This window comes from Hyperolius riggenbachi, chromosome 8 (genome assembly GCF_040937935.1).
Source record: "Hyperolius riggenbachi isolate aHypRig1 chromosome 8, aHypRig1.pri, whole genome shotgun sequence".
Lineage (NCBI taxonomy): Eukaryota > Metazoa > Chordata > Amphibia > Anura > Hyperoliidae > Hyperolius > Hyperolius riggenbachi.
This window is the reverse complement of record NC_090653.1, coordinates 265,005,470-265,031,769: the sequence shown is the minus strand read 5'-3', so window position 1 is coordinate 265,031,769 and position 26,300 is coordinate 265,005,470. Positions and strand designations below refer to the sequence as shown.

Here is a 26,300-nt window from a genome sequence, read left to right as displayed (position 1 = left end):
TTACTACTATATGAGGGACTCCCTAATGTAGCCATTCAAAGTATATTCATTCAGCTTACCTTTCTACTGGAAAGGTAAGTACTTTCAACAAAAAAAAGATTGTATCATTAGTGGGTACCATAAGACACTAATGCAGCACATTTAAAGTGGACCTCCAGTGCCAAGGGCTTAAGCGTGGGAAACTGGTGGACACGGAGCCCCAGGATTGATTCACAAGAAGACCACACGGCTGGCAGTTATAACTTTGCAATAGAGGAAGACCTGTGGAATGTGCAATTGACACTGGAGGTCCATTGAAAAAAATAAAAAACAGAGCTGGCTAGCTCAGCATTTCCATGCTTGTCTCTTCCCCGACACCTGTTCAGTTCCATAGCTAATGATGGGTGGGGCCTCTCACTGGAGTAGCGTCTGTCAGTTCCTGAGCACATGGTGGCTTCTACTGGTCTAATTGTTTAAAGCTAAACTCATTCTTTGGCCGAGACACAGACAGGAGTGATTGTTTTGGCTGAGGAAAATCTAGAGTGTGTGCAGGTGTCATCCAACCAAGTTGCTAGAAATCCATTGTGTCGGATCACTAATAAACGTCAGATATAATTGTTACATTCCCCACAGAAGGTCGCTTCCTCCTTACTAGATCAGGCCCATGCGATTGCTACACTATGGTTGCATCATTCACACCCTTGTAGTTAATCTGTGCTTGGACCTGAAGTTTGTTTTTGCTGGAGGCGGGGACATCCAGTGCTGGGGGCGGGGCAATACCCCTTAGCTCCAGGTCATTGGTCCGGGTTGGAGACCTGGTCATGTGGTTCTGTGTAGTCTTGTTCTCCTGCATGAAGTCATACTTGTCCAGTGGAGCGTGCTCGATGTGGCACAACATCTCATCCCCATCACTTGTGTACCCAGCATTGGTGCCCCCCATGTCCTCCTCGGAGAGGCTGTAAACATCCAGCAAGGTGGTCTGAGAAGACTTGTTGTGCATCTCTTCCCGGGCCTGCAAATCCTGCTGTGAACACGGCTCAACGCGGCAGAAGCAGTAGCGGGCGAACAGGCTGATGAAGAACATCTCGATGGTGATGGAGTAGTTGTAAATAGCTGCAGAGAAGACACAAATACAGAGCTGATTTAAGTCTGAAGACAAAAGATGAGACATTCATTTAGTAATACACTCTGCGTTTAATTTCCCAGCAATTTTTTTGCACCAAAAGCGGTACATTTTTTTCGTGTTGTAAGCATTTTTGTAGACCGCTTGCAAGTTGTGGTCTTGCAAGCTGTCCATCCACAAGCATGTGTACAATATTAAATACATGCACTTAATTTTATTTTATTATTTACTTTATTATTTGCTGCAATGGTCTACATTTCAGTTGCGCTGTCATTTGTTTGATGTCAGTAGTGCTGCATATACTGTAGCACTATAGTAGTTCTGCATATAGCACTAGCGAATGAAGAAGGAAGAATTTGAGATCACCGCTAAGAAGACGGAAATCCGCTCGCAGAGAAGCTGCAAGGTGCCAGCGAGGGATCCTGCACACCAGCGCCACCGCAGAGAACTGCAATAAAGGAGGAGTCTGACTCATCCTTAGTCCTTACCGATTCCAGCTATTTTTTTTAGGAAGAGTCAGGCTCGTCCATACCGCTAGGAAGAGAGACCAGGGGAAACCAAAGCCGCTATCTTGCCATTTCACCATCTACGAGTGCAAGTGGGAGGCGAGTGTTCAGAACTGGCATTACCAGGTTCAGAGAGATCTCTCATCCAAGAGGAAATGATGCCACAGGAAGAGAGGTTCAAATGAATCACAACTGGGGGGAAAAGGTTATTAAAGGAACTCCGAGCACCTCTAATGGGCATGCCTTCAAGCCAGATGACTACCAACAAAGTCGTGCTATGACTCCTCTGGAGGAGCCTCTTGCAATGGCTATGCGTGTCACTTCCTCTTCCTGCTTCATTCAGTGATGCACTTCTCTAACAAAGAATTTAGGGGTGACCCTGAAGTTATAACATAGCCAAGATGGCAGCCGCGATTTTTAAATTGAAATCGAATGAAAACTATTTAGTGTAGAATGGCGGTCGGAGTCTTAAAGGCATACCCATGAGAGGTGCTCGGAGTCCCTTTAAAGTGCTTGAAAAGGTGTCAAGAGGTGCAGTAAAACAGTACCTACATGGCAATAATGACATGCATTATTGTGGGGCATAGGCAAAAGAGACAGAGGAGGGGGCACCACAGAGTTACTGTGGACAACTGAAGCTAGAGGGGTATGGAGGCAGCCATATTTATTCCTGTCGCCTGGCTGTCCTGCCAATCCTCTGCCTAAGGGCCCGTTTCCACTTGTGCTGCACGTGTCTCACTGACAGCACTTCCGGGTCTGCGGGAACGCAGGCGAATCCCAGAAGCCGTGCCATGCACGGCTATGGGATTCGCAGCCTCCCGAGCAAAAACTGGGCAGTGTTGGCCGAATTTCTAGGGTAAGAGATTCGACTGGCGGCGCCATAGTTTCCTATGGCAGAGTTTACCCGCGCAATTTGCCTGCGGGGAAACTGCAGAGTCGGAGCGGTTTCCACTCCTGTGGAAACGGGCCCTGATACTTTTAGCCCAAGACCCCAACTGAATTGCCAGAAATAGCCCTGGTGTGACGTTAGTTGACGAGTCGAGCTGTGGCCACTTACTCTGGGATCGGGTTTCCACAGTCCAGGGGGGAACGCAAGGGATGGCCCCCAGGGCGCTCATGGTCTCCAGGATAATGTTCTGTAGGCCGCAAACAACCAAGACCAGCGTGATGCAGATGAACTTGGAACGAGGATTGTAGCCGTCTAGGGCTTTCTTGGTGGCCTTGTAGAAGAGCAGGTAGCCATAAAAGGAGATGAAGGTGGACAGGCAGATGATGACGTTGATGTAGGAGTTTGGGTTAGTGTATCCAAGCTAGAAGTGGAAATATCACAAAAAAAAGCCTTTAAAAAAGGAACTGAAGTGAGAAGTATATGGAGGCTGCCATATTAATTTCCTTTTAAAGGGGAACTGAAGAGAGAGGTATATGAAGGCTGACATGTTTATTTCCTTTTAAGCAATACCAGTTGCCTGGCAACCCTGCTGATCCTCTGCCTCTAATACTTTTAACCATAGACCCTGAACAAGCATGCAGCAGATCAGGTGTTTATGACATTATTGTCAGATCTGACAAGATTAGCTGCATGCTTGTTCCTGGTGTGACTCGGACATTACTGCAGCCAAATAGATCAGCAGGCCTGCCAGGCAACTGATGTTGTTTAAAGGGAAATAAACATGGCAGTCTCTGTATTCTTCTCACTTCAGTTGTCCTTAAAAGCGGACCTGAACACAGAACTTCCTCTGTGCTCTAAAAGATAAGCAACAGTATACTAACCTCTAAAGAAAAACATTTCTCTGTTAACGCTGATACAAATCCTGCAATAAATCTGCAGTGTGTCTACTTCCTGCTTTCATGCAAGCAGACATATTGTTAATAGCATGTGTTAGCTGCTGACTCCACCGAGATCAAAATACAACTTGTGATCAGTCACAAATGTGGGGAATCCTCTAAATACATACAATGTGCATTACTCTACGCTTTCATGCTGTCCTTTGCAAGAGTTCAGATACACTTTAACCTCCTTGCCGGTTCAATTCCTCCGGCAAGGAGGCAGCGCAGGAGGTTTTTTTTTGTTTTTTGTTTTTTTAAATCATGTAGCGAGCCGAGGGCTCGCTACATGATAGCCGCTGAGCGGCGGCATCCCCCCACCCACTGAGAACGGGATTTCCTGCAGGGCTTCCCCGGTCGCCATGGCGACAGGGCGGGATGACGTCACCGACGTCATGGACGTCGGGACGTCATAGGGAATCCCGATCCGCCCCTCAACGCTGCCTGGCACTGATTGGCCAGGCAGCGCAGGGGTCTGGGGCGGGGGGGGGGAGCGGCGCGGTGGATTGCGGCGGATCGGCGGCGAGCGGCGGAGATCGGAAGTTACAAGCAGCTAGCAAAGTGCTAGCTGCTTGTAACAAAAAAAATTATGCAAATTGGCCCAGCGGGGCCTGAGCAATCCTCCTGCGCAGGTTACCCCGAACTGAGTTCGGGATAACCGGCAAGGAGGTTAAAGTAAATGGGGTCCTTTAAAAAAAATAAAAAAATAGAATAGAGCTAGATATTTACCTAGGGAGAGGGAAGGCTCTGGGTCCAATAGAGAGTTCCCTCTCCTCTCCTGGTGCTCGTTCCAGCGCTGGCTCAAATTAGTCAATGCTGCTCTCTCCGCCAAAGGAAGCCCTTGGAAGTCTTTGGGGAGGCCGAGTGCTCCCGAAGACGGGCCGCTCCAAACTGTGCATGCGTGAGTGCGTGAGAGGCTTGCGCGCAGTATGGAGCCGCCAGTCTTCGGGAGCACTCGGCTCTTGAAGACATCCGAAAGTCCCTGCGGCGGGGGATGTGAACGGGGGAGCCTGCGCAGCACCGGGAGAGGAGAGGGAAGGCTCATTAGGACCGAGCCTTCTCTCTCCTTAGATAAGTATCTGGTTTCTTTTTCTCAGAATATCAGCCATACTATGCCAGGGTAAAAACACATATATAAGTAGATAAATACTTGATCTACTTACATAACACATGTATTATACTGTCCACGTTTTGATTTCAGTGAATTTTATATAGTAAATGAAGATAATTCTGTTCCTGGTGGAAACCATGTCTTTTACCCACAGTTTGAGGCTAAATACTGATGTCATTTCTTCCCTTAAAGGAGTTATCAGACAATCTATAGAAAATAAGTACTACTTACCTGGGGCTGCCTCCAGACCCAAGCTCCCAGCACGTCCCTCACCGCAGCTCTCCCTTCAGCCGTTCGCCGCAGCTCGCTCCCGATCCCCAGCGATGACGTCAGGGCGACCTCCAGGTCGGCCTGTACTGTGCCAGCGCGAGCGGCGCTGTCAATCACTGCCACGTGGGCCGGAGCGGACTACTGCGCCTGCGCAGTCCACTCCGGGCCCACGTGGCGGTGATTGACAGTGCCGCTCAAGCAGGCGCAGTACAGGTCGGCCTGACATCATCGCCGGGGACCGGGAGCGAGCTGCGGTGAACGGCTGAACAGAGAGCTGAGGCGAGGGACATGCTGGGAGCTTGGGGCTGGAGGAAGCCCCGGGTAAGTAGTACTTATTTTCTTTAGCTTGCCTGATAACTCCTTTAAGGTTTTTTTATTTTCTCCTCCAATTGCTGAGTAACCTCAGCATTGCTTGTAAACAAAAGGGGGCAGAGGATCATGTTTCAGCTCAGTAGCTAGGCTGGGAAATAAAGGGAAGAGGAGGAATATATTATGGATAAAAAGAACCCAGCATGCAACTGAATGGCAATGGCTTTTAAAGGGCCAGTGCTCCTAAGGTATGTGATAACTCCAAACAATAACAGCAGAAAAAGTTTTGAATGCAGGATTAGCATCTTTATCACTTAATACTCTCAGGCCAGTTGCTGTTGAAATTTGATTTTTATGGTGACAATCCCACTTTAAGCTTTAAAAGGAACCTAAACTGAGAGGGATATGGATTTTTCCTTGTATACCAGCTTCCTGGCAGTCCTGCTGATCTCATTAGCTGCAGTATTGGCTGAATAACACACCTGAAACAAGCATGCAGCTAATCCAGTCTGACTTCAGTAAGCATCTGCATGCTTGTTCAGGGGCTGTGGCTGAAAGTAAAGAGACACAGGATCAGCAGGCGAGCCGAGCAACTGGTATTATTTTAGAAGGAAAAATCCATATCCGTGTCAGTTTAGGTTCCCTTTAAATGTGTTATATACCTTTAGCCACTAGAAGGCAGTGTTCAATTGTGGTGTGACAGAACTGTACTTACACTACCATAGTCGTACTTGTCATCTGTCCATAGAATGAGGCCCACAAAAAACAGCAGAGTCCGGACCACGGACAGCTGGTACACGGCGATATTCATCCACCTCAGATTGCTCCTGACACAAAGAAGAGCAGAGCGGAGACAGTACAGATATAATATACAGCACACAGCGGGCCTGGTTTACTGGAAAATCTATGAAGATCTCCAAGGCAAGCATCTCCAGAGGGGGCAGCATATGTAATGCAGCAAACATGGATTCATTTCAAAGTTTCTGAATTTCAGTTGTTAGGAATTTCCTCCCTTACCTGGGCCATATCAGATCCAAGGCCGGATTTACCATAAGGCACTGTAGGCACGTGCCTGCAGGCACCTTATTTAGGAGTGGCGGCTCCCCTCCTCAAATGTCCCCCTACCTACTGGGAGGCTACTTAATACTGGGGCATACCCCTATACATGGGGGGCGGGGGCACATCTACTACCTAGATTAATGGGATAACCAAATACTGGGAAAAATCTGGCTACATAGTCAGGGTAGGAAGGATGCTTACCTAATATGGGGGTCTGGCCTGAGTTGAGGGGCAGAGTTTAACCACTTAACGACCGCCTAACGCTGATAGGCGTCGGCAGGTCGAAGTGGTGTTTCCATGGAAACGTTCCATGTCAGTTCACGGAGGGCTGCGGCTCGCAGGCTAATTGTAAACACGCGGGGGAAAAATCACAGCTGTTTACATCAATACGGCGCAAGGAGATCGGTGATCCCCGACCTTTGATTGGCCGGGGATCGCCGCCGTCTGATAGGGTAAAGCCTATTGGAGGCGGTACAGGACGGATCGCCGTCCTGTGCCGCTCAGATCCGGAGGGAGAGGGAGGGAGCACGGAATAGCTTTGAGGAGCCCCCCCATCCCGCTCGGCCACACAGAGCGGTGGCGATCAGACCCCCCCCCAGCAGGACATCCCCCTAGTGGGGAAAAAAGGTGGGGGGTGGGGGGGGAAGTCTGATCGCCCTGCAGCAATCACGATCTCTGCTGCGGGCTGGAGAGCCCACGCAGCACAGATCACACAGAAATCCCCTGGTCCTTAAGTGGTTAAGGTGCCAAAGCGCCTGTGTCTACAAACTTCTGATCTGTAAATCTGTCTCTGATCAGATCATAGTGAGAGCTATGCAGAAATCTTTGAATAAGCAATTCTGTGATTTACATTGCACACAGCATCTATTGCAAGAGTTGTTTGGGTTTTTTGTGGGGGGTTTTTGTTTGTTTTGTTTGTTTTCTTAAACTTTATTAAAAGATAATCACACAACTGCTAACTTGCTAACAATTCTGCAACCTTCACTTTGTTCTAACATGGCCCACACGGGATGCAATCTTTTAGCACTTAGGTTCAAAGCGTCCAATTTTTGAACGTTGGCACTAAAGTCAATGGGATCAAAAGAAGATTGCTATTTTTCCTGGAACTGGCCTAGAACAAATCGCTTTCTTGCTGATGTTAAAGCGAACCCAAGCCAAAGCTCGGGTTCAAAATCTGCAACTCACTATTTAGAGAGGGAAGCCTCAGGAATCAGATCTCTCAGTTCTAACAAGCCCCCCCCCCCCGTTACTAAGCGTGCCCCCCCACCCTTCACATCGGGGCCGCGCAGCTCCTCTTCCTGGTTTAAGTGCGTGCAATGGCCGCGCAAGGTTGCCCACACATGCTCAGTAGCATGGAGCCCGCAGCTCATGCTACTGCGCGAATGCACGGGAGGACTCGGTCGGCTATTGTGCGCACTTGAACCAGGAAAATGAGCCAATGTTTTGGGGGACCACGCTCAGCAACAGGGGACCAGAGAATAGCAAGGGAAGCCTCAATAGGATCCTGAGACGTCCCTCTCTTCAGGTAAGTATGTAATTTTGTGTACCCGAGCTTCAGCTCTGGTACACTTTAACAGTCATCAGCTCAAGGAGTATTTCAAATACTTTTTTAGGGTGATAAAGGATTTGTAAGATCCAGACCAAGAAGGGTGGATACTACTATTAAAATGTATATACTTTTGTCATATATTGAGATTTGAGAAGACCGGATTTTTGGGAGAATTCCTTAGTGTTTGGAAAAGCAGAGGGCAAAGGAAGAAAAGGACGCCAGAGGCTAAAATGAATAGACAGATTACTGTTATCTGCCACTGGCTGGAGTCACTGAGTTGTTCTTAAAGAACCACCTCTTCTGCTCCAATTATTCAACTCCCATCATGCTTTGCAATGTAACAACAGCAAGTCCGACACCACTGTACTGAAGGCCGGATTTATACTTTTCCCGCCCCTAGGCCATCTTTCTTGCAGTTGTCCTGCCATATGCAGCACCCCCTCCTATACCCTTGTGCAGCCCCCTCTTCTATGTCTAACATTCATGTACAGCAGCCTCCTTCAGTTCTATACAGGTCCCTTGGGCAGCAGCTCCCTCTTTCCATGTGTTGCTCCTTATTTGCAACCTTTGTATTCCATTTGCAGCCTCTTCTTCCATATGCAGCAATCCCTCTTCCTTGTCCAGCCACCCCTTTGTAGGCTACCGCCCAAAGCCTTTGGTGGCCTTTCCAGAAATCTGGCCCTGATGTTCTAAATTCAGCAGAAACCAATTACTGTTCTCAGACATCTGGAGGTATGTATTAGGTGACAATCAACTGAGTAGTGGATGATCCAGAGGTTTCCCAAATCCTCCATGAGCCCACCACTGCTGTTCAGGACCTTTTCTTCTTCGTTGCCGCACTCCCTTCCAGGTACTAGTTTGTCTGTACTGGGCATACATGAGTACAATCTGTGCATGCCCAGTAGAACAAAGCCACTCGAGAGAAAAGTCATGGCTTGGTTCTACTGGGCATGCTCAAATCATACTCGCATAGCCCAGTACTGAGAAGCTCGTACATAGCCGGGAGCGCAGCCAAGAGAGCAAATTCCACAAGCTCTTGTCGAATGAGTTCAGCGTAACTCTGCGCTGGAACGGTGGGTTCTTGGAGCACCAGGGAAGCAAAAACACATGTAGAAATTCAGTCAGATTTACATAGCATATGTTTTGTTTCTGGACTTGAATTGTAAGTGCACTGCATGGAGGGCGTACCTGTTCACTCGGATGTTGGGAAAGCAACAACAGCAGCAGCACGGTGGGGGGTTGGGTGACACCGTCTGAGTCCCCAGCACTTCCAGCATTTGGGCTTTACCACCGAAAAAATCTGTGATCAAATCCAGGAATTTCCACAGTGTTATAGAGTGATATCTGAGGATGATGAGAGGAGAAGGGGAACAAGATACGATGGTGGATTAGTAGTGGTTTGTAATCTTACCTTGCACCTCTTGGGTTGGCATCTCATCAGGGTCACTTCATGCATGTAGTCGTGTCTTCTCTTCTTTTGGTGTTCCCATAGGACAACAAGAATTGGGTGAATGCAGGGCTGGATTTACCATAAGGCAGTGTAGGCTTGTGCCTACAGGCGCCTGGTGATGGAAAGGCAGTTCACTCCCCTCCCAGAGCGCCTCCCTCCCTCCTTCCCTATGCAGAGTCCCAAGTGGAGCATAAATGATAGGTTACTCAACCAGCTCTCGGCATTCCACTGACAAGTTCTCCCTTCAGTCAGGGGCACCTCTAGCTACTTAGCATTAGGTTGCCAGAGGTACACTCAGTATTAAGGGGCACCTGTGGCTGCCTATGACAGGCAAGGGAAGTAAGGGAGAAGTGACAGCTGGGACAGCCAGCACACTTGCGGTGCAGTTCGGCAGGTCTTTGTGGTTTCATGGAGGGAGAAGTCTAGGGTGCCAGGACATCTGTGCCTATAGGCTTCTGTGGTGTAAATCTGGGCCTGGGTGAAAGGGATTTATTCTGAATGGTCTCTGAAGAGGAGGCTGGCAACACCTGTACATACATACATATTCAGCATAAAAAAAAATCTACAATGTACAGGTCCTTCTCAAAAAATTAGCATATTGTGATAAAGTTCATTATTTCCTGTAATGTACTGATAAACATTAGACTTTCATATATTTTAGATTCATTACACACAACTGAAGTAGTTCAAGCCTTTTATTGTTTTAATATTGATGATTTGGGCATACAGCTCATGAAAACCCAAATTTCCTATCTCAAAAAATTAGCATATTTTATCCGACCAATAAAAGAAAAGTGTTTTTAAAACAAAAAAAGTCAACCTTCAAATAATTATGTTCAGTTATGCACTCAATACTTGGTCGGGAATCCTTTTGCAGAAATGACTGCTTCTATGCGGCGTGGCATGGAGGCAATCAGCCTGTGGCACTGCCCAGGTGTTATGGAAGCCCAGGATGCTTCGATAGCGGGCTTAAGCTCATCCAGAGTGTTAGGTCTTGCGTCTCTCAACTTTCTCTTCACAATATCCCACAGATTCTCTATGGGGTTCAGGTCAGGAGAGTTGGCAGGCCAATTGAGCACAGTAATACCATGGTCAGTAAACCATTTACCAGTGGTTTTGGCACTGTGAGCAGGTGCCAGGTCGTGCTGAAAAATGAAATCTTCATCTCCATAAAGCTTTTCAGAAGATGGAAGGATGAAGTGCTCCAAAATCTCCTGATAGCTAGCTGCATTGACCCTGCCCTTGATTAAACACAGTGGACCAAAACCAGCAACTGACATGGCACCCCAGACCATCACTGACTGTGGGTACTTGACACTGGACTTCAGGCATTTTGGCATTTCCCTCTCCCCAGTCTTCCTCCAGACTCTGGCATCTTGATTTTCGAATGACATGCAAAAGTTGCTTTCATCCGAAAAAAGTACTTTGGACCACTGAGCAACAGTCCAGTGCTGCTTCCCTGTAGCCCAGGTCAGGTGCTTCTGCCGCTGTTTCTGGTTCAAAAGTGGCTTGACCTGGGGAATGCGGCACCTGTAGCCCATTTCCTGCACATGGCTGTACACGGTGGCTCTGGATGTTTCTACTCCAGACTCAGTCCACCAGGGGAGGACTGGGACGTTTCAGCCTGGGGGAAAACACAAACTAGAGGCCCGTCCATGGCAGCCCCAGCCCAAATGACGTCAGAAACGCACCCCACGTGCTACATGCTGGTAGTCACGTGGGGCGCCCATGTGGATATACAGCAAGGACACTTCCACGGCAGTGTGACAGGTAACGTAGAACTGCACAGGCACCGGGGGTCACATAATACATTTGGAGGGATGACAGCGAGGGGTTTCCGTTGTGTCAGTCGTTCGTAATTATCGCACGTCGTCACCGCTGCGCACCAAATCAACCACATCGGCCTGAGATTTCCCAGCATCTCAGATTCAACCAATATCCGCCCAAAATCAGTCAAATTGTCAATTGGGCATGCTTGTGGCGGCACTGATTTTCACCCAATCCGATAGTAATTATCAAAACAGTTGGTTGATCGCCGAGACAACAGATGTATGGCCACTTTAATTCCCCAAGACTCTTCCCCCCCCCCCCCCCCCCCCCCCACACACACACACACTTATGTCCATAGAGGTACTGTCCCTTCAGAAGAGGGACAGTTGGGAGCTATAATGGTGTGAAAGCAGACAAAGGTTTTTTTTCTATGGACTCTGCAGGCAAGCCTCTGCTCTGCATCTCGCTGTGTACATTTACCAGCTTACCCATCCTCTAATTGCTCCGTAATTGCACCTTTATTTCTCTTAGCCAGCCTAATGTTTCACATTGCCTTATACAAAAACCTGAATGCAGCAGGCACTGTACCAGCCCTAAATCATTAAATGAGAGGCAGCCTGGGGGGAAATCTCCCCCTTTCCCCCCTGGCCAGTCCTCCCCTGCAGTCCACTGCTTCCGCAGGTCCCCCAAGGTCTGGAATCTCTCTCTTCTTGTTGTGCAGCGTTTTCTGCCACACTTTTTCCTTCCCACAGACTTGATACAGCACTCTGGGAACAGCCTATTCGTTCAGAAATTTCTTTCTGTGTCTTACCCTCTTACTTGAGGGTGTCAATGATGGCCTTCTGGACAGCAGTCAGGTCGGCAGTCTTACCCATGATTGCGGTTTTGAGTAATGAACCAGGCTGGGAGTTTTTAAAAGCCTCAGGAATCTTTTGCAGGTGTTTAGAGTTAATTAGTTGATTCAGATGATTTGGTTAATAGCTCGTTTAGAGAACCTTTTCATGATATGCTAATTTTTTGAGATAGGAATTTTGGGTTTTCATGAGCTGTATGCCAAAATCATCAATATTAAAACAATAAAAGGCTTGAACTACTTCAGTTGTGTGTAATGAATCTAAAATATATGAAAGTCTAATGTTTATCAGTACATTACAGAAAATAATGAACTTTATCACAATATGCTAATTTTTTGAGAAGGACCTGTATATACTTGATTTCAATGGTAAATTTATTGGCTTTTCCCAAATTTGCCTGAGACTAGGATAGGGACATTGGATTGGAGAGTCCCTATTTTGTGACTAGATCCCTTTGTCCCCTGCTATGTTATATAAGGGGGGGGGGGGGGGGGGGAGTGGTTGAGTAATAGTGATTAGCTGAAAATAATATAACTTCTTTCCCACACAGGAGACTCACATGGAGGCCACAAAGTTGCAGATGGCGGCGGAGCGAGGAATGTACATCCCGATCATGGAGGACACACAGAATATCTGTAAGAGAGGAAGATGGGAGCCTGTTTAACCTGTGACAGACCATCATGCTAGCTCTACAGCATACATGTCAAACTCCGGCCCGCAGGCCAAATCTGGCCCTCAGATCCATTAAATTTGGCCCTCAAGGGGTTTTCCCACTTTGCATTATGTTTGGCCCACTCTAGACCACCAGGGAAGCCATATGGGGAGGTAGAAGGAAAGCACTAAACACTAGGGAACTGTATGGGGAGGGTGGGGGCCACTAGACACCAGGGAACTGTATAGGGGAGGGAGGAGCACTAGACACCAGGGAGCTGTATTGGGGAGGGAGGTAGGCCACTAGACACCAGGGAACTGTATAGGGGAGGGAGGACCACTAGACACCAGGGAACTGTATAGGGGAGGGAGGACCACTAGACACCAGGGAACTGTATAGGGGAGGGAGGACCACTAGACACCAAGGAACTGTATAGGGGAGGATGGGGGCCTCTAGACACCAGGGAACTGTATAAGTACTGTACTGTAAAAATGTACTGTTTATACAGCCTGGGTCTTTCTACATCAGAATATTGTCCTGGAAATCCAGAATAATTCCAGCAATCAACAAAGACCAAATGTAAAACAAATACAGCTAAATTTTCTCATTAATTGCACTTGCTATATTAAAGGTGGCCACACACAATACAATTTTTAAAATATCTTTTTTAATTCAAGGATTACTATCTATTATTCTGATTGTTTGTAACATTTGAAAAATCTGACCAATGTACCACACACATAATTTTTCCTCAATTATGACAAAAAAATGATTAAAAACTCAGAGAAAATTGCTTGAGTATACAGTGTATATATATATATATATATATATATATATATATATATATATATATATATATATATATATATATATATATATATATATATATATATATATATATATATATATATATATATATATATATATATACATATATATATACAGTAATTGTCCACTACACCGTTCATTTTTCATAAAAATTTATCAGAAAAATCCACCACTCCCAATTTACTTATTAAAAAAAGTTCAATTGGATTTCTTGCTCCAATCAATTTTTCAGGAAATCAAATTTTTTCATCATATTGCCATAAAATCGGATTATTTTATTGTATTGTGTGTGGATACCTTTGTGCAATTTAGGCCCTCCTTTGTATCCTACCCAGCACAATCTATTTTAAAGTGGTCTTGAACTCCTGCACAGGACAGAAGGAAAACGTAGAGAAATGCACCTTGTATGTATTTAGAGAGTTTAGCCTGTTTAGTTCCTCCTCATTTGTGTCTAATCACAAATTGTAATTTGATCCTCCCCTGTGTCACATGACTGCCTAGGGCAGATAAGCAGATAAGCCCTTTTGAAAGCACAGGCTGTAAACAATATGTCTGCTTCCGTGAATCAGGAAGTAGAAACAGCACAGATTTATTTTAGGATTTGTATCAGCTGTAACAAATACATGTTTTTTTGTTTAAAGGTGATTATGCTGTTGTGTATCTTTTAGAGCAGAGAGGAGTTCTGAGATCAGGTTCACTTTAAGTTATTCTTCCCCTTCTTAATGGAACCAGCAATTGTGCATAAAAGTTCCATAAGGCACAGTGTGCTCAGAATAGATATATGCACCCCCCTGCTATAGGTGTCACACTAGGCATCTGACTGAGATGTTTTTGCTTAAAAACAACCTTTTTCCTATCATTTTGCCTGCAGTTATTTGGCTGCCAGATCTCCCTGATGTTATCCTTACCGGGTACACTCCCAGGATCCACAGGTACAGACAGATTCTCCGGGATCCCCGTATGTTTCTCAGAAAGAATCCCATTTCTTCCAGGAATAGCGCCACCTGGATCAGTCCAACCACAACGGGCACAAAAAATATCCATAGATCCTTCTTTATCACTGCAGAGGGACGGACAAACAAAGAGGGTGAGTGCACACCTTATTCAAGCGAGTACTGACCCATAGTGACAGTACAGCAGATTACATAGAACAACCATACTTGCCTACTATTGGAGATGAGAAACAGGGAGACCTTAAAGTGTACCAGAGACGACGGAAAGTAAAAGTTTTATACATACCTGGGGCTTCCTTCAGCCCCCTCCGCACAGATTGCTCCCACTCTGATTCTCCTGTAGCAGCCCTGTTCCCTGCGGCCAGTTGGCACAGGCGTAGTGCGGCCAAGCTCGCTCCCGCGGCTGGGAGCGTTCTTTGCCTGCGCAGACGGGGTACTACTGTGCAGTGCACCCCAACTAGCCGCGTAAAATGGCTGCTACGGGAGGATCCAGCAGGCTTTGGATGGCTGCGAGGGAGCAATCTGTGCGGAGGGGGCTGGAGGAAGCCCCAGGCATGTATAAAATGTTTACTTTACGTCGTCTCAGGTTTCCTTTAACCCTTTGGGGACCGGCCGCCTAACCCCCCTTAAGGACCAGGTGAATTTGCATGCCGGGGAGCGCGTTTGGGGAGTCAGACAGCCAGATCCTTGCTGGGGCTTGCTGGGCATCGTGTCCCTTGTGTGGCCAGGTGCCCCCCTGTATGCAGCAGCCTTTACTCCCCTCCCAGGCTCCAGAAATGAGCTGCAGTAGACCCTGGGACCCGGCACTGACGTCAGAGGGAGCGGGGATGCCGAGCAGAGCTGAGGGGAGCGCCGATCGTCGTGGGAACGTCAGGGAGGTGAGTGGATCCTCTTCTTCCACTCCTACCGCCACAGCTGTCACAGTGATCACTATGATCCGCCAGCAATCATAGTGATCACGTGATCAGAAGCCATACGCGATGGCTTCTGATCACTGAGGGGAGATGTCAGTTGTCGTATGACAGTTTAATCTCCCCTCTCAGGTGCGCACGATCGCATCGGGAGCGGAAACGGCGATCAGCCTAGAGCAGCCACAACTGCGGCGTAGGATCTAATATATATGCAAAAAGAAGAAAGAAGGCCCATATAGACAGCACCACTCAAAAGTATAACAATTTATTCAAGGCATATATAAATCACAAATAACATATATGACATTTAATGAACTTCAGGATGATTAAAATCAATTAAAACAGACCACATAGTCCTATATAACTACAGCTGCAAACAATCATGCCCATCAGATCAAACAGTATATGCACTATTGTGCAAAAATGTGAATAAATACCAAAAAGAGCATATAAATAAATTAGTCAATCACCTTGGTGGGCATCTGTTTAGAGCCCACCAATGGTTGAACCCGGGTTCAGTAAAGATGCAACAATAAAAAGACATCAAATGACCCCATACAAAAATTATAACAATAATAAATATAAGTGTTAGAAAACCAATGTGTAAACAGTGTAAGGAAGGGATGCTAAAACAATATCACATAGGAGCAGCCTATAGATAAAGTGCATAAGAGAAACGGAGTGTGCAAAAAGGAGACACTTAGCCCAAGGAGCACCATGGAAAGACGGGCAGCGCAGCTGTAGACAGTGACGGTATCTCCTCTGTTCTCTTGGCATCTGTGTGCTGTATGCTGCCCCTGAGGCTCCTGAGGACATGACATGCATTGGGAGCCGGATTTCAGTATACAGCATGCAGATGCCCAGAAGAAGAGACCCAATGCAGCGTTGACCAGGTAAATGGTGGGAAGAAGGAGCTGGCCCCTATAGCACAAGCGGGTGGGAAGGAGAAGCTGGCCCCTATAGCACAAGCTGGTGGGAAGGAGGAGCGGGCCCCTATAGCACAAGCGGGTGGGAAGGAGGAGCGGGCCCCTATAGCACAAGCGGGTGGGAAGGAGGAGCGGGCCCCTATAGCACAAGCGGGTGGGAAGGAGAAGCTGGCCCTTATAGCACAAGCGGGTGGGAAGGAGGAGCTGGCCCTTATAGCACAAGCGGGTGGGAAGGAGAAGCTGGCCCTTATAGCACAAGCGGGTGGGAAGGAGGAGCTGGCTCCTATAGCACAAGCGGGTGGGAAGGAGGAGCGGGCCCCTATAGCACAAGCGGGTGGGAAGGAGAAGCGGGCCCCTATAGCACAAGCGGGTGGGAAGGAGGAGCGGGCTCCTATAGCACAAGCGGGTGGGAAGGAGAAGTTGGCTCCTATAGCACAAGCGGGTGGGAAGGAGGAGCGGGCTCCTATAGCACAAGCGGGTGGGAAGGAGGAGCGGGCCCCTATAGCACAAGCGGGTGGGAAGGAGGAGCGGGCCTCTATAGCACAAGCAGGTGGGAAGGAGGAGCGGGCCACTATAGTACAAGCGGGTGGGAAGGAGAAGCTGGCCCCTATAGCACAAGCGGGTGGGAAGGTGGAGCGGGCCCCTATAGTACAAGCGGGTGGGAAGGAGGAGCTGGCCCCTATAGCACAAGTTGGTGGGAAGGAGGAGCGGGGCCCTATAGCACAAGCGGGTGGGAAGGAGGAGCTGGCCACTATAGCACAAGCGGGTGGGAAGGAGAAGCTGGCCCCTATAGCACAAGCGCGTGGGAAGGAGGAGCGGGCCCCTATAGTACAAGTGGGTGGGAAGAAGGAGCTGGCCCCTATAGCACAAGCGGGTGGGAAGGAGGAGTGGGCCCCTATTGCACAAGCGGGTGGGAAGGAGGAGCTGGCCACTATAGCACCAGCGGGTGGGAAGGAGGAGCGGGCTCCTATAGCACAAGCGTGTGGGAAGGAGGCGCGGGCCCCTATAGCACAAGCGGGTGGGAAGGAGGAGCGGGCTCCTATAGCACAAGCGGGTGGGAAGGAGGCGCGGGCCCCTATAGCACAAGCGGTTGGGAAGGAGGAGCGGGCTCCTATAGCACAAGCGGGTGGGAAGAAGGAGCGGGGCCCTATAGCACAAGCGGGTGGGAAGAAGGAGCGGGCCTCTATAGCAAAAGCGGGTGGGAAGAAGGAGCTGGCCACTATAGCACAAGCGGGTGGGAAGGAGGAGCGGGGCCCTATAGCACAAGCTGGTGGGAAAGAGAAACTGTCCCTTATAGCACAAGGAGGAGCGGGCCCCTATAGTACAAGTGGGTGGGAAGAAGGAGCTGGCCCCTATAGCACAAGCGGGTGGGAAGGAGGAGTGGGCCCCTATTGCACAAGCGGGTGGGAAGGAGGAGCTGGCCACTATAGCACCAGCGGGTGGGAAGGAGGAGCGGGCTCCTATAGCACAAGCGTCTGGGAAGGAGGCGCGGGCCCCTATAGCACAAGCGGGTGGGAAGGAGGAGCGGGCTCCTATAGCACAAGCGGGTGGGAAGGAGGCGCGGGCCCCTATAGCACAAGCGGTTGGGAAGGAGGAGCGGGCTCCTATAGCACAAGCGGGTGGGAAGAAGGAGCGGGGCCCTATAGCACAAGCGGGTGGGAAGAAGGAGCGGGCCTCTATAGCAAAAGCGGGTGGGAAGGAGGAGCGGGCCTCTATAGCACAAGCAGGTGGGAAGGAGGAGCGGGCCACTATAGTACAAGCGGGTGGGAAGGAGAAGTTGGCCCCTATAGCACAAGTTGGTGGGAAAGAGAAGCAGGCCCCTATAGCACAAGCGGGTGGGAAGGAGGCGCGGGCCCCTATAGCACCAGCGGGTGGGAAGGAGGAGCGGGCCCCTATAGTACAAGCGGGTGGGAAGGAGGAGCTGGCCACTATAGCACCAGCGGGTGGGAAGGAGGAGCGGGCCCCTATTTCACAAGCGGGTGGGAAGGAGGAGCTGGCCACTATAGCACCAGCGGGTGGGAAGGAGGAGCGGGCCCCTATTTCACAAGCGGGTGGGAAGGAGGAGCGGGCCCCTATTGTACAAGCGGGTGGGAAGGAGAAGCTGGCTCCTATAGCACAAGCGGGTGGGAAGAAGGAGCGGGCCCCTATAGCACAAGCAAGTGGGAAGGAGGAGCTGGCCCCTATAGCACAAGCGGGTGAGAAGGAGAAGCTGGCCCCTATAGCACAAGCAAGTGGGAAGGAGGAGCGGGCCCCTATAGCACAAGCAAGCAAATGTGAATAAATACCAAAAAGAGCATATAAATAAATTAGTCAATCACCTTGGTGGGCATCTGTTTAGAGCCCACCAATGGTTGAACCCGGGTTCAGTAAAGGTGCAACAATAAAAAGACATCAAATGACCCCATACAAAAATTATAACAATAATAAATATAAGTGTTAGAAAACCAATGTGTAAACAGTGTAAGGAAGGGATGCTAAAACAATATCACATAGGAGCAGCCTATAGATAAAGTGCATAAGAGAAACGGAGTGTGCAAAAAAGGAGATACTTAGCCCAAGGAGCACCATGGAAAGACGGGCAGCGCAGCTGTAGACAGTGACGGTATCTCCTCTGTTCTCTTGGCATCTGTGTGCTGTATGCTGCCCCTGAGGCTCCTGAGGACATGACATGCATTGGGAGCCGGATTTCAGTATACAGCATGCAGATGCCCAGAAGAAGAGACCCAATGCAGCGTTGACCAGGTAAATGGTGGGAAGAAGGAGCTGGCCCCTATAGCACAAGCGGGTGTGAAGGAGAAGCTGGCCCCTATAGCACAAGCGGGTGGGAAAGAGAAGCGGGCCCCTATAGCACAAGCGGGTGGGAAGGAGAAGCTGGCCCTTATAGCACAAGCGGGTGGGAAGGAGAAGATGGCCCCTATAGCACAAGTGGGTGGGAAAGAGAAGCGGGCCCCTATAGCACAAGCGGGTGGGAAGGAGGAGCGGGCCCCTATAGCACAAGCGGGTGGTAAGGAGGAGCGGGCCCCTATAGCACAAGCGGGTGGGAAGGAGAAGCGGGCCCCTATAGCACAAGCGGGTGGGAAGGAGAAGTTGGCTCCTATAGCACAAGCGAGTGGGAAGGAGGAGCTGGCCCCTGTAGCACAAGCGGGTGGGAAGGAGGAGCGGGCCCCTATAGTACAAGCGGGTGGGAAGGAGGAGTGGGCTCCTATAGCACAAGCGGGTGGGAAGAAGGAGCGGGCCCATATAGCACAAGCAAGTGGGAAGGAGGAGCTGGCCCCTATAGCACAAGCGGGTGGGAAGGAGAAGCGGGCCCCTATAGCACAAGCGGGTGGGAAGGAGAAGCGGGCCCCTATAGCACAAGCGGGTGGGAAGGAGAAGCGGGCCCCTATAGCACAAGCGGGTGGAAAGGAGGAGCGGGCCCCTATAGCACAAGCGGGTGGGAAGGAGGAGCTGGCCACTATAGCACAAGCGGGTGGGAAGGAGGAGCGGGGCCCCATAGCACAAGCGGGTGGGAAGGAGGAGCGGGCCCCTATAGCACAAGCGGGTGGGAAGGAAGAGCGGGCCCCTATAGCACAAGCGGGTGGGAAGGAGAAGCGGGCCCCTATAGCACAAGCGGGTGGGAAGGAGAAGCGGGCCCCTATAGCACAAGCGGGTGGAAAGGAGGAGCGGGCCCCTATAGCACAAGCGGGTGGGAAGGAGGAGCTGGCCACTATAGCACAAGCGGGTGGGAAGGAGGAGCGGGCCCCTATAGCACAAGCGGGTGGGAAGGAAGAGCGGGCCCCTATAGCACAAGCGGGTGGGAAGGAGGAGCGGACCCCAATAGCACAAGCGGGTGACAAGGAGGAGCGGGCCCCTATAGCACAAGCGGGTGGGAAGGAGAAGCTGGCTCCTAAGGCACAAGCAGGTGGGAAGGAAGAGCGGGTATCCATAGCACCCAGGCTACTGTCTCATGTCCCTGAGTAATTCCGAGGCCCAGTGCATCCGCACTGCGCATGCGCAAGTCCAGGCTCATGCCTTCTCAGTACAGATGCACCTGTCCTCGGAAATACTCAAGGTCGTGAATAATTCTAAAGATTACCGGTGTACTTACATAGAACTATTCGACGAAGGGGGTGGAATAGCTATCTGGGGGATGAAGCTGGAACAATGGGCTGGTCAGAGGAACAGGAATGCTCTATGCCAGGGGTAGGGAACCTATGTCTCGGGAGCCAGATGTGGCTCTTTTGATGGCTACATCTGGCTCACAGACAAATCAGTTGGGGGTTGATTACCTAAGCTACACTGCTCAAGCAACACAGCTTAGTGTGGCAGTGCAAATAAAATTTTCAGAGTAGGCATGCTACTGCTGTAGCATGCACTACTAACTTACTCGCGCTACCCCAAAACTAACAGCTGCTCCAATTGTTCCACTCTGTACCCTGTAAGGTCCAGTGACTTTGTAGGACTAGATCCTCGCACTTTGATTGGCCCAATAGACTGCCTGGCACTTCACAGGCAGCCTATTGGGCCAAAGTGCATGAATCTCGTCCTACAATGTGAATAAACCCCCAAGTCAGCTAGCTAATTGTACAAGATGTTAGTCGGTATTTCTCCTGTCTGGCTTTAAAGAGAAACTCCGACCAAGAATTGAACTTTATCCCAATCAGTAGCTGATACCCCCTTTTACATGAGAAATCTATTCCTTTTCACAAACTGACCATCAGGGGGCGCTGTATGGCTGATATTGTGGTGAAACCCCTCCCACAAGAAACTCTGAGTACGTACTCTTGGCAGTTTCCTGTCTGTGAACGGTGCTGCATTGTGGGAAATAGCTGTGTACAGCTGTTTCCAACTGCCAAAAAACTATGCAGCAGCTACATCACCTGCCCACAGTAAAAATGTCACCATGTAATAAATGTCAGAATGTAAATCAGGGATTTAAAAGATTTTACAATGGGCCAACACTGACTAAATCATTTATACATAATTATTGTAAAAATGAAGCACTTTTTTTATTACATTATTTTCACTGGAGTTCCTCTTTAAGGGAAATTGATGATGTTGCTGAAATCCAAGATCAACTGCATACACATCACCATGGCAACAGGGACGTGAGCCCTCTGCTGCGCATGCACACTATCCCAGTTTGAAACATATTGTATGGCTCTCACAGATTTACATTTTAAAGTATGTGGCGTTTATGGCTCTCTCAGCCAGAAAGGTTCCTGACCCCTGTCTATGCTATTCAGAGCCTTCCCTCTATTTAGGTAAGAATCAAACCTAAAGTAAGTTTCCTCACTTGCGGTGTACTCAGGGCCGGCCCTAGACTTTTTGCCGCCTGAGTCAAAATTAGAAAAAAAAATCGCTCGCTCCCCCCCCCCCCCCCCCGTGGGTGGGGGGGGTGCCGCCGAGCTGGAGGGGTAGCTAGCAGAAAGGGGGTATTGGGCCTAGCGGCGGGGAGGGGGGTCGGACCCCCCCCTCCCTCGCCTGGGTCCCCCGATCTGCGCTCCTCCTCCAGCGTAAAGTACCAGCCAGCGTGCATATGAGAAGAGGCAACGGGCGGAAGAATCACTCACCTTCCGCGTTCCATCGTGCGCTCCACTGACGTCACTTCCTGCAAGGCCGTCCACTTACAATACAGTGGGCGGCGTTGCCGGAAGTGACGTCAGTGGAGCACGCGATGGAACGCGGAAGGTGAGTGATTCCCCCGCCCGTTGCCTCTTCTCATATGCACGCTGGCTGGTACTTTACGCTGGAGGAGGAGCGCAGATCGGGGGACCCAGGCGAGGGAGGGGGGGGTCCGACCCCCCTCCCCGCCGCTAGGCCCAATACCCCCTTTCTGCCCGCTACCCCTCCAGCTCGGCGGGCGGCCCCAGCGTCCATGGACGGGCGGGTGCCGCCCCCCCAGATCTGCCGCCTGAGGCAAATGTTTCACCCCGCCTTATGAGCGGGCCGGCCCTGGGTGTACTTTAAGCCACACTGATCCTCTCTGTTATCACTCCCTTTCCTTCCCATCCAGGGGTGTAACTAAATGGGAGCAGCTCCTGCGATTGCAGAGGGCCCAGAGCTGTGGGGAGCCCCAAACTACTAACCTTCCCTTCCTGTGATACAGGGGACTATACCACAGATCAGGTGTTTGTGACTACACTTGTTATGGGTGTGATCATGATGGCCACACTGGTTTTATGACTCTTGTGAGATGGGCCCCAAGGCTGTGAAGGGCATCAAGGAGAGGCAAGGAATGGGGTGTGAATATTGGGGGCCCCATCATAGTTTCGCTGGGGGCCCCTTGAATGGTAGATATAGCACTGTTCCAATCGTAATTTTCTAGCAGTGAAATGCACATATTTCTGAAGATTTTACATGAGGCCTTAAAGAGACTCTGTAACAACAAAAACATCCCCTGGGGGGTACTCACCTCGGGTGGGGGAAGCCTCCGGATCCTAATGAGGCTTCCCACGCCGTCCTCTGTCCCACGGGGGTCTCGCTGCAGCCCTCCGAACAGCCGGCGACAGAGCCGACTGTAGCTTCAATATTTACCTTTGCTGGCTCCAGCGGGGGCGCTGTGGCGACTTTCAGCACGGAAATAGACGGAAATACCCGATCTCCGTCGGGTCCGCTCTACTGCGCAGGCGCCGGAAACTTGCGCCTGCGCAGTAGAGCAGACCCGACGGCGATCGGGTATTTCCGCCTACTTCGGCGCCGACAGCCATCAGAGCGCCTGTGCAGGAGCCAGGAAGGTAAATATTGCGTCACGGCTGTACGGAGGGCTACAGCGAGACCCCCGAGGGACGCAGGACGGCGTGGGAAGCCTCATTAGGATCCTGAGGCTTCCCCCACCCGAGCTGAGTACCCCCCCGGGGGCCGTTTTGTCGTTACAGTTCCTCTTTAAAGGTCACCCGAGGTGAAAATAAACTAATGAAATAAACAATTTCATCTATCATCCTTCCCCTAAAAATGACTTTTTAAGATATTCCACGGTTTTATTTTATATTTAAATCTACTTTTTAAGTTTTTACTGATTTATTGTTTTTGCTCAATGACACATTCATCAAAGTATGCGAGAGCTAAAATCTATGAACTATTGAACCTTTTTTAATCTCTTTCCTGCTCTCAGAAGCCATTTTCTGCTAGGAAAGGGTTTTATAGTTGTACTTTCTTATCAGTGAGGGTCACACTGTAGTCTGACTCAGACAAGAACTGCCACTTACAAAACATACCTGATGTTTAACTCTGACTTTCAGGCAGAGAAATAAAAAAAAGGAACACAGCATTTTTGTGTGCTTGCTTGGCACTGTCCATACACACATTTACAGTATCTCATCATGTCACCTCGAGTATCCTTTAAGGAGTGACACGTGGGGAGAAAAGAGGGACAGATGAATTAGGTTCCAAAAGAAAGACTGTTCCTCAGAAAAAAAGACAGATGAGGGGGATTCTAGGTACATTATGTCTGTTTATTGATATCACTGGCTTGTATGACCCATCATTTCAAGAAATGGACTACTGGATTGGAAACTATATAGTATATGTCACTACAGGGCCTCTTTAAGTGTGGATAAGTACAACACTTACTCCCATACTTGGCCATTCATTCACAGGCCAAACAAGAGTAGAAATAGAGTTGTAGCATAATTCCATTTAATGTATATGTTAGGGCCAGAACCCGAAGTTTGGCCACTTCTAGTTCTGGCCGGCAACTTCGGGTTCTGCCGGCCAATGTGCGAAGTGGCCGCTGCGCTGCGGCCAATGTGAGAAATGTATTGATTCCTGTGACATTGAGGTATCTTCTGGCCGCAGCGCAGCGGCCAAACGTATAACAACTTAGTGAATTTAATGCAATTAAGTCGGCGGCAATGTAACAATTCAAGCCGCCGGCTTTTGGTCTGCCTCTCTCTCCTCCCCCCCCCCGCGTCTCTCTCCTCCCCCCCCCCCCGCGTCTCTCTCCTCCCCCCCCCCCCCCCGCGTCTCTCTCCTCCTTCTCTTATGGGCAGCCGGCGGGGACATGCGTGTCCACGAGAGTCGTCCGTCGCACCAGGAAAGCAGAGCGGGGAGGCTGCAGACATTGCTTCTGCCAGCACCCGCTCTGCAAGAACGTCAGGGAAGCCTGCCGCGACGAACGACTCTGGAGGGGGACACGGGCAGTGGCGTAGCTAAGGAGCTGTGGGCCCCGATGCAAGTTTTACAATGGGGCCCCCCAAAGCACTCTATACATAACAATTGATACGGCGGACCAAAACCTGCCAATGGCAACTACAGTGTCAGAGGTGCAAGAAGGGGATGGGGAATAGCTTGTTAATGATTACCACTGTTCAAAGTATCTGTAGAAGTGATTATTATGAGCACAGGACCAACAGAGAGCTAATACTGTAATTGAGGGTGGGCCCTTCGGGGCCCCTCTGCCCCAAGGGCCCCGATGCGGTCGCTACCTCTGCACCCCCGCCGGCTGCCCATAGGAGAGCGAGAGAGGCGGGGGGAGGGGAGAGAGGCGGGGGGGAGGAGAGAGACAGAGAAAAAGCCGGCGACTTGAATTGTTACATTGCCGCCGGCTTAATTGCATTAAATTCACTAAGTTGTTATACGTTTGGCCGCTGCGCTGCGGCCAGAAGATACATTAATGTCACAGGAATCAATCCATTTCTCACATTGGCCGCAGCGCAGCAGCCACTTCGCACATTGGCCGGCCAGAACCCGAAGTGGCCGGCCAGAACTAGAAGTGGCCAAACTTCGGGTTCTGGCCGTAACATATATAAGCAGTGGTGTAGCAGAAGGGGATGCAGAGGTTGTGACTTGAGCCAAGGGGCCTACATCAGGCCTTTCTTCAGTCATCTCATTAGCTCTTTATTGGTGTTGTAGAGGTAATGATCCCAGGGATGGCCCTGCTTAGGAGAACTCATGGAGAAGCATGTGATCAGTTTGATCAGCTGATAATTTGTAAGGCTCTGATTTGCTGGTCCTGATCATGTATTAAACCAGGAAGTCATCACAGCAAATCAGGACCTTACAAATCTATCAGCTGATCAAACTGATCACATGCTTCTCCATGAGTACTCCTGCGCATTGCCAGCCCTAATGATCACCTCTGTGTGTGATTTGAATAGTGGGAATCTTTAACAAACCATTCCCTTCTCCTCTGCTTATATCTCACACACAGTGGCCGTCTTTGGAATGCCAGTTATGGTGGTCTGTATCAGAAATGGATTAAGATGAAAAGGGACCCTAGGGAAGATAGCAGTTTTTGCCCCGCCGCTGATGATCACCTGGCTTTTTTAATGAGATTTGGTGGGGGCCAACAACATCCACCAGGCCCCTAGACTCTATCCAGGCCCTAGGCAACTGTCTAGGTTTGCCTTGTGGAAGATCCGGCTCTGGTGTGTATCATTCGGTGGCTACACCCTTGAGTGTAAGTATATACAGTAAATGAATAGTATAGTAACCATCTTACCTTGGAAGAATTCCGATGACAGGGGGAAGCTCCCCCCTTCCAAGGAGCAGTTGGATGGCTTCACCATGGTTGTGTTTGTGTCAGCGTCCCGCCCTTATCTCTCTCTGCCTTCCATCTTCTCCCGTCTCCTGAGACGTCCACCTCGTTCCTGGATCCCTCCGATCTCGCAGAGGATTCTCCCAGCCTTCCATATTAATCATTAATAGAGCCAAGTGCCGGCGTCCAGGTAACTGACTGAAGTCCACAGGTAACATCTACCTGGAAGGGGAAGATTGTCACACCCCCTCTTGTCTGATCATCATCACAGTACTGTTCGTTCATGGTCGGCATCCTGAATGGGGTGGAACTCTACATTGTGTTTTTCTTTTGTTAAAATAGAACAACTTTAGCGGAAAGGGGGGGGGGGGGGGGATCAATCAATACTTTGCAAAGTGAGAAGTTAAAAAATAGAAGAGTGATCAAGAAATTATTGATATTTGCCATAAAATGTGTTCATCGTGTTTGATCCACAATACTGGTACTACTGACATGAAAAATACAGACAGCAACAACTGCCATTATTTATAACCTCATCCCATAACAATGTGATAGGCTTAAAGAGAAACTCCGACCAAGAATTGAACTTCATCCCAGTCAGTAGCTGATACCCTATTTTACATGAGAAATCTATTCAGCATATTCTATCACCTTTTCAGCATGCCTGGGGTTGATCTCTAGAGTGTGAGCTTGCAAGGGCATGGACCTCCTCGTAGTGTCTCTTATTCTGCTGTCATTTATCATATGAACATGTACCAGTACTGGTGAT

General features: G+C 49.5%; 1 protein-coding gene across 1 annotated transcript; it reads right to left on the bottom strand.

Moving 5' to 3' along the window:
- Window positions 1–36: 36 nt before the first annotated feature.
- LOC137528552 (organic solute transporter subunit alpha-like) lies at window positions 37–25,593 on the bottom strand. The gene is made up of 7 exons (XM_068249885.1): window positions 25,496–25,593; window positions 14,193–14,344; window positions 12,364–12,437; window positions 8,919–9,074; window positions 5,838–5,949; window positions 2,666–2,918; window positions 37–1,092 (listed from the first exon to the last, which is right to left on the bottom strand). The coding sequence occupies exons 1-7, from the start codon at window positions 25,560–25,562 to the stop codon at window positions 653–655; spliced, it is 1,254 nt and encodes a 417-aa protein (XP_068105986.1). The 5' UTR covers window positions 25,563–25,593; the 3' UTR covers window positions 37–652.
- Between the last annotated feature and the right edge of the window lie 707 nt (window positions 25,594–26,300).

Excerpts from the sequence above, each read along its gene's own strand:
- LOC137528552 (XM_068249885.1), bottom strand. The coding sequence starts at position 25,562 with ATGGTGAAGCCATCCAACTGCTCCTTGGAAGGGGGGAGCTTCCCCCTG. Across the intron at positions 14,345-25,495 it reads GTCATCGGAATTCTTCCAAG|TGATAAAGAAGGATCTATGG; the intron begins GTAAGATGGTTA and ends GTCCCTCTGCAG. Across the intron at positions 9,075-12,363 it reads TGCAACTTTGTGGCCTCCAT|ATATCACTCTATAACACTGT; the intron begins GTGAGTCTCCTG and ends CATCATCCTCAG.